General features: G+C 47.6%; 1 protein-coding gene across 2 annotated transcripts in view; it reads left to right on the forward strand.

Annotated features, from left to right (window-relative positions):
* Positions 1-6,417, forward strand: part of LARGE1 (LARGE xylosyl- and glucuronyltransferase 1) — a 587,572-nt gene extending 581,155 nt beyond the window's left edge. For both annotated transcript variants that reach the window (XM_032644884.1, XM_032644885.1), the window contains exons 14-15: positions 2,021-2,216; positions 4,836-6,417. In XM_032644884.1, the coding sequence (XP_032500775.1) occupies positions 2,021-2,216; positions 4,836-5,033 (394 nt within the window). In that variant the 3' untranslated portion in view covers positions 5,034-6,417. The remainder of the gene's footprint in view (positions 1-2,020; positions 2,217-4,835) is intronic.
* The last annotated feature ends 896 nt before the right edge of the window (positions 6,418-7,313 follow it).

The raw sequence follows: 7,313 nt of genomic DNA on the forward strand, positions 1-7,313 counted from the left end.
ATCCTCCAGGGCAGCGGTTCTGAGTGTGGTCCCTGGGCCACTAGCATCAGCGTCCCCTGGGAGCTTGTTAGAAATGCCTGGTCTGAAGCCCTACCCCAGACCTACTGGATCAGAAACTCTGGGGGTGGAACCCAGATATCTGTTAGAAAATAGTCCTCCAGGGGATTCTGATACACACTCACGTTGGAGAACCTCTGCTCAAAGCGGAGTGCCCCACATCTCCTCTAAGCAACATCCCACAAGGTGCACCCAGGAAACCTCTCTCATCACTATGTTTGGAGGCTGAGGATGGTCTCAGAAAGCAAGTCCTGGAGACCACTGTCTGCTGGTCTGACAGCAGGTTTCTTGGGGCATTTTCTGAAGCTTTTCTTTCTAGAATGTTCTTTTTCTTGGGCCCCATCTGCTGTTTCACTAGAGCCTTGGCCTCCTGCCATCTCTTTGGAGCTTACAGAGGCACATTCCTGCCCCACTAACTGGCTTCTGTCTCAGGTACCTCTCAGGCTTTTAGAGTACTCATTCATTCGTTAATCGGTTCAACTTAGTGCACAGCCGTTGACTACTTGCTCTAGGTATAGGCCAGAGAGTGTGGTGACAGTGACATATAAGAGAGGTAACCCGGCATCGTGGTTAAAGGTCCTGGCCCTTGAGCCAGGCTGCCTAGGTTTGAATCTCAACTCCGCCACTGCTATTTGTAACCTGACGCTGGGCACGTAATAAGAATTTAAAACTATAGGTATAGCATGTACAATATAACCGGTATAGAGTAAGTGCTTACTAAATACTGGCTTACGATCATTATTGTTGCACGGTTGTGTTCATTTTTATTGCTATATAACAAACTACCTCAAGTTTCGAAGCTCAAAACAATACAAATTTATTATCTCACAGTCTCTGAGGGTCAGAGGTCCAAGCGTGGAATGGCTGGATTCTCTCCTTCGGGTTTCATTTGGCTGAAATCAAAGCGTGGGCAAGGCTGCAGTTGTCCCTAGAGTGTATGGTTCTCCTCCAGGCTCACTGGTCGTTGGCAGGATTCCTTTCCTTGTCATTGTAGGACTGCCATGTGGCCCCCATAGGCATCTCACGCATGGCTTTTTGCTTTCTTCCAGACTCAGATTTAAAGGTTCACGTGATTAAGTCAGGCCCACCCCCCATAATCGCCCTCGTAATTAATCTAAAGCCAACTGATTAGTAACCATAATTACATGTACTAAATCCCTTTTGCCCTATAATGTAGCATAATCACAGAGGTGATACCATAGTCACAGGTGCTGCCTCAAGAGGGAGAACATTATACAAGGGCAGGGTCACCCAGAAGAGAGTCTTCTGCCTTCCACAATGGTCCCTGGTAGGAATGACCCTATTACAGACTAACATGCAATTCCATATAAACGACAGAGAGCACTCCAGAAAGTCACGTACCCTTTCACAGTGATAGCCTCTTCATTAGTAAAGGATGTAGACAGTGGACTGTATTCGTTGCTGTAACAAGGTACTACAAACTGGGTGGCTTAAAGTGACAGAAACTTATTCTCACCATTCTGCAAGCCAGAAGTCCAAACTCAAGGTGATGGTGGTTCCTGGCTTCCTCCAAAGGCTCTAGGGAAGATTTCTTTTGTGCCTCTTTCCAGCTTCTGGTGGTTGCCAGCAATCCTTGGCGTTCCTTGGCTTGCAGGTGTATCACTTCAATTTCTGCTTTCATCTTCACATGGCATTCTTCCTGTGTATCTCCGTATCCAAAATTTCCTCTTATAAGGACACCAGCCTTTGGATTAGACCCTGCAATAATCCACTGTGACCTCTTCTTAACTTGATACGTGTGCAAAGACCTTCTTTCCAAATAGGTCACGTTCTCGGGTACTAGGGGTCAGGGCTTGAACATAGCTTTTGGGGGGGTGGGGGACAAAATGCAACCCACAACAAGGACTATATCAGCACGTAGCTCTTCGTCCTCCAAACCAGCAGCATTTGGAAAGCTGAGCTTCCTTCCCTCCACTCAGTGGCTTTTCTCCATGTGTCCCAGGTACCACGTCTGGACTAAAGGCCACGCGCCCACAAACTTTGCCAAGTGGCGGACCGCCACCACGCCTTACCGGGTTGAGTGGGAGGCCGATTTCGAGCCGTATGTTGTCGTGAGACGGGACTGCCCTGAGTACGACCGGAGGTTTGTGGGCTTTGGCTGGAACAAGGTGGCCCACATCATGGAACTGGATGCCCAGGTGAGAAGAGTGGGACGTTATGGACCCGGTGCTTTGGGGAAAGGGGAGGCCTGGATCTTAAAGCTGGAAGGGCCTTGGAGATGAGACGCGGGGACCAGAGAAGGAACACAGCGTGTTCAGGGATCTAGAGTGAGAACATGACAGTACTCATTCTCAGGGCTGTTGATTCCCAAACCTTTTCTCTTTCTTCTCCCTTGGGTGACGGACAGTTGGGTTCCCAGCCAGGACTCAGGCACATGTGAGTGTCCTGTGACAAACCACTTCACCCCCTCATCCTCATTCAACCCAGTGACGAAGACAAGCAAATGATGACCATTCATCACTCAGCCTGTGAGTCATGTAACTGACACAAAGCATTCTAGCAGTTCGGTATAAATGACACAAAGCATGCAGCTGAGGAGCAGCTATTTATTCTGCCCTGTAACTAGAAGAGTGATGATGTTCAGGCTGTATTTAATCATGAAACCTTTTCATTCACTCAACTAATACTTAACTGAGCACCTACTTCAAAAGAAATCTCCGCAGAATTCTAATAGGTTAAACCAGGGGTCTGCAAAGCTTTTCTCCAAAGAACCAGATCGTAAATTTGGGAGGCTTTGTGGGGCCTGCAAGTTTCTTTTTCAACTACTCAGTTCTGCCATTGTCGTTCAGTTGTAGACAGTATCTGAAGAATGGACGTGGCTGTGTTCCAATAAAACTTTATTTATTAAAGAACATGCAGCCGGCCAGACACACCACAGCTCGGCAGCCCCTGTGTCAAACAAACAAAAGCAAAGCTATTCTGGTTCAGTTAGGAGAAGGATGCTTAGGCCCCTCGACCCCACCCTTTGGTCTCTCTGAAGGCACCTCCTCTTGGAGCACAGTGTAAATATTTCTCAACAGGGGCATCCTGGATTCGGAAAAAGCAATGGATGCTCGGTGCTGGCTGCCCTGAGTCACCTGGAGAACTTTCCAACAGTTCCAGTGTGTGTGAGAACAGTCCCAGGTGATTTGAATAAACCTCTAGGGTTGCAAACCACTGATGTAGATAGAAGGTTATGGAATGGTTTCCATATTTAACAAGGGAGAGCACGACCTTTCGTGTCCGTTTTTTCAGTCTTGGAGGTGCTCCAATGCTGCTCAGAAACAGAAATGCTGAGTCTGCCTCAGCTTCTGCTTGAAAGAAATGTTGTAATACTCGTGCATCTGGCAGTGTGGTGAGGTGAACTGGTTCAATAAAGTTCGTTTTTCCAGCACTGAGACCTGGGCTTTGTTTTAGACAATTTTGACAGAACTCTTGAAAATGTGTTGCATATTTTCCTTGCTCTGCCAAACATAATTTTACTCTTTCCAGTGATTTAGGGAGATAATGAGTACACACCTGACAGGTAATCCAGCCACACCTGTAGGAGCCGTTGGGCTCGGTAGGGCTGTTTGTCCCCATGTGAAAAATCCCAGACAGCTAAGCTCCGGGAGTTCTTGCATTTTCTTTTCATGGTTTTTCCCACTCCTTCCTCACCATCAACTGTCATTTCTGGCTGCTGTCAGTGTTCCTCCACGTGTAACAGCCACCTTTCCCCATCTTGAGGTTTCCCTTTGAGTTTATGCTGATCTGCTCTGGGCTGGGAAACTAGATGACCAAAGCTTATCAGACATTCTATCCAAAATCAGAGATTGTAATTCTGAGTGCAGCTGTGCTGGTTCTCCTTTGAGTTACACATCCCGAATTATGTCACCTCTTTTAGCTATTTAGAGGCATTTTATTTTTTATCTGAGTTCCTATCTATATTCTGCAATAGTGGAGGATACCATACGATGATTCATAGTAAGGCTGTGTGGGTGAGAAGTTTGGTGGGTTTTTTTGTTGTTTTTTTTTTTTTTTTTTTTTTTTTTTGGTACACGGGCCTCTCACTGCTGTGGCCTCTCCCGTCGCGGAGCACAGGCTCCGGACGTGCAGGCTCAGCGGCCATGGCGCACGGGCCCAGCCGCTCCGCGGCATGTGGGATCTTCCAGGACCGGGGCACGAACCCGCGTCCCCTGCATCGGCAGGCGGACTCTCAACCACTGCGCCACCGGGGAAGCCCTTTGTTTGTTTTTTGTTGGGGTTTTTCTGTTTTGTTTTTGAGAATTTAGTTCTTGATGAGCTTCCGTCCAGTGGAGCATCTTTTTCCTCCTTCCTTTTTTATCCCCTCTTTTGTACTAATCTGATGAGACTGTTAAATCTCATCAAACCCTATGAGACGTCACATAAGCAGACATCACTTAATCGAGCAAGAGAATCTCCTGTGGCTTGTGTCATTCTAGAGCAAACATGTGGGTGTGTACTCACACTTAATCAGGAACGTTTTATGGGCCATAAGCTCTGCCCAGCACTCTCCATACATTACTGGTCGTCTCTCAAGGTGGGTATTATTACTTTCACTTTATAGATGGGAAAACTAAGGCTCAGAGAAGCCAGGTAATGTGTCCAAGGTCATGGAGACAGCCCTGAACTGCTCCCGTCCACATGGTGGTGCTGCCCTGCCTCCTGGTGTCATTCGCCACTTATTCCTTCGTTCGGTCAGGCGGCCATCCGCTTGGGTGTTCATCATACATCACTGGGGGCTCTGCAGGTCTCACACTGCTCTTGTCTGCTTCCAGGAGTATGAATTCATCGTGCTGCCCAACGCGTACATGATCCACATGCCTCACGCCCCTAGCTTCGACATCACCAAGTTCCGGTCCAACAAGCAATACCGCATCTGTCTCAAAACCCTGAAGGAAGAGTTTCAGCAGGACATGTCCCGCCGCTACGGCTTTGCCGCCCTCAAATATCTCACGGCCGAGAACAACAGCTAGCACCAAGAAGCCCATCACAAGGGAGAGACGTTCTACAAGGGGGAGAGCCACTTGCTGTTTGGGGCCCAGCCTTCAAACTCAAATTGAGCACCGTTTTTGGTTTGTTTTTATTTGTCTCTTTGGCCCAACAAAGCTGCCCTCACTACGGAGATCTGGGACAAGGATCCGGCCAGTCCCTCTCTGGCCCATGACCCATCACTCCCAGAGCGTGGGCAAACAGCCCACCTATGTGGTCTCTCCAAGGATGGGACACAGAGGGTGAGAGGGAGCAAGGGGGTTATCCTTCCGCAAAGGCACACCACCAGGCAGGTCTTCAGGACATTCTCATTGCTTTTTTTTTTTTTTTTTTTAAAAAAGAGAAGGCAGGGTGTAGGGGTTAGCCATCCAAGGAAATAAAAGCAAAAATGTCTCTTCATCAGAGAAGACTTTCTTCTTCACCCTGCAGTTCAACTGGGTATCCAAAAGGAGGGCACACCAGTGATCAGAACTGTTCGGGGAAAACCCAGTGGGGACAGTGTACTCGGCAGGACCTAGAGGTGGGATTGCTCGGTTCTTTATCCTCAAGGTCACTCTTGTTTTGTTTTGGGGGATTTTGTTTATTTGTTTATTTTTGGTCTGGGAATCCCAACTAGAAAACCCGATCCTTTAAGGCTCTGAAGGGAAAGCAACTGCCTTAGCTGACATCCCTCTATCAGCAGTGGCCCAGCAAGGAGGACGGGAGTCTGCGGCCAACATTTACATGGGTCGCCTTCTTCGGGATGGTCACCGAGGCCCCATGACCTCGAATTCCCTACTCTCCAGAATCCAGGGGCTACGATGGGGACCATGGAAGTACAGAGACCAGCTGTTTCACAACCAGTCACGTTTTCTATTGGCAGTGACTGATTCAATGGGGACAGGGCTTTAAAGGGACGGTTTCCATGCACGCGAAAGGTACGAACCTCTCAGGCCTTTAGAAGAACTTTCGTAATTCACTCGAGCCCGGTCCTGAAGATTCACAAGCCCGTTTGGAGAACTTCGGGAAGAATGTGTTGGGCTCCACTGTGTTCACACGTCCACTCCGCTGCAGCTGGGACGAGGTCATGACCTCAGGCGCCCTTGGGGACCCATCCAAGGGTAGGCCAGCACCTTTACCGTTACACAGATTGAAGGGACACTGGACTTTTTAGCCATTTTCTTGAATCTTCAATGTTAATGTTGTGTTTACATTGATGAGAACAAGAGTCAGGCTCTGCCGGGCTGTTTGTATCAAGTTGCAGTGTGACCAGCAACAATAAACGAAAGTACAGACTGTTTCTTCCCCACTCCCCTCCCACTCTTGTAAGGAGCTACCGGACACACTCCTGTGTAGAGAGCAAAGTCGATAAACCGCAACTTTACACTTTCTGTTCTCCCGTTGTGTTCTCTCATTACTTGAACTTGAACCTCTTTTTTCTCTTTGCCTGAGGTTAGATCTCACTTCATGCTCCCACCCTCAGAGCATTTTCACATTTTCCATTCAGCTTCTGTCTCAATACTGAAGGCCAGACGTTTTAGGTAGCAGATGTGGGCCAGCAAGGGAAACCGTGGCGACTGTCCTGTTAATCGTGAAACGCCGCAGCAGCAGCCTGATTCATGAGAGGCCCTCAACGCGTTACGCAGTCACGTGCATTCACTCAGATTTACTGAAAAATTTAGGAAAACCATTAGGACTGATCCTCACACAGATATGCGTAAGTTTGTGTGTGTGTATATGTCTCATGTGTGTGTGTGTGTATATATATCTCTCGCATACATAAATTACATAGATAGTATTTGTTATTACAAAAGTTATACATCAATACCGTAAAAAGCAAAACATCACAAAAGTATTCAAAGTTCATGTTAAAGTTTCCTTTTTCCATTGGTGTGTGGGAGCCAGCTTAGACCAGCTCACGACAACTTACTGTGCGCATCTCTTTCCTACTCCTGTGTACAGAGACATCACCTTTATAGCGTGAAATCATCCGTGATTGGAGTATTTACACCATGGAAATCAGAAGACATCACACATCAGGGCCCTGCCGCCCTGAGAGCCGGTTGTTAAACATCTACCCGCACGCCACTGCTTCTTCCTCTCCCCTGTGCACACACGCACAGGCACTCAAACTTTCATATGCTGACAGCTCTAGTTCCTCAGTGTTGAAAATCAATTTTTAATTCCCTAAAGCCTTTTATTTTTAAAGTTTTTTCATGGCCCCTGAATCAAGCCACCTTGCTTCTTCACGTGCATTTCTGTGGGCATAGTTGTGACCATATAAT

The sequence above is a fragment of the Phocoena sinus genome, chromosome 10 (assembly GCF_008692025.1).
Source record: "Phocoena sinus isolate mPhoSin1 chromosome 10, mPhoSin1.pri, whole genome shotgun sequence".
NCBI classification, from domain to species: Eukaryota; Metazoa; Chordata; class Mammalia; order Artiodactyla; family Phocoenidae; genus Phocoena; species Phocoena sinus.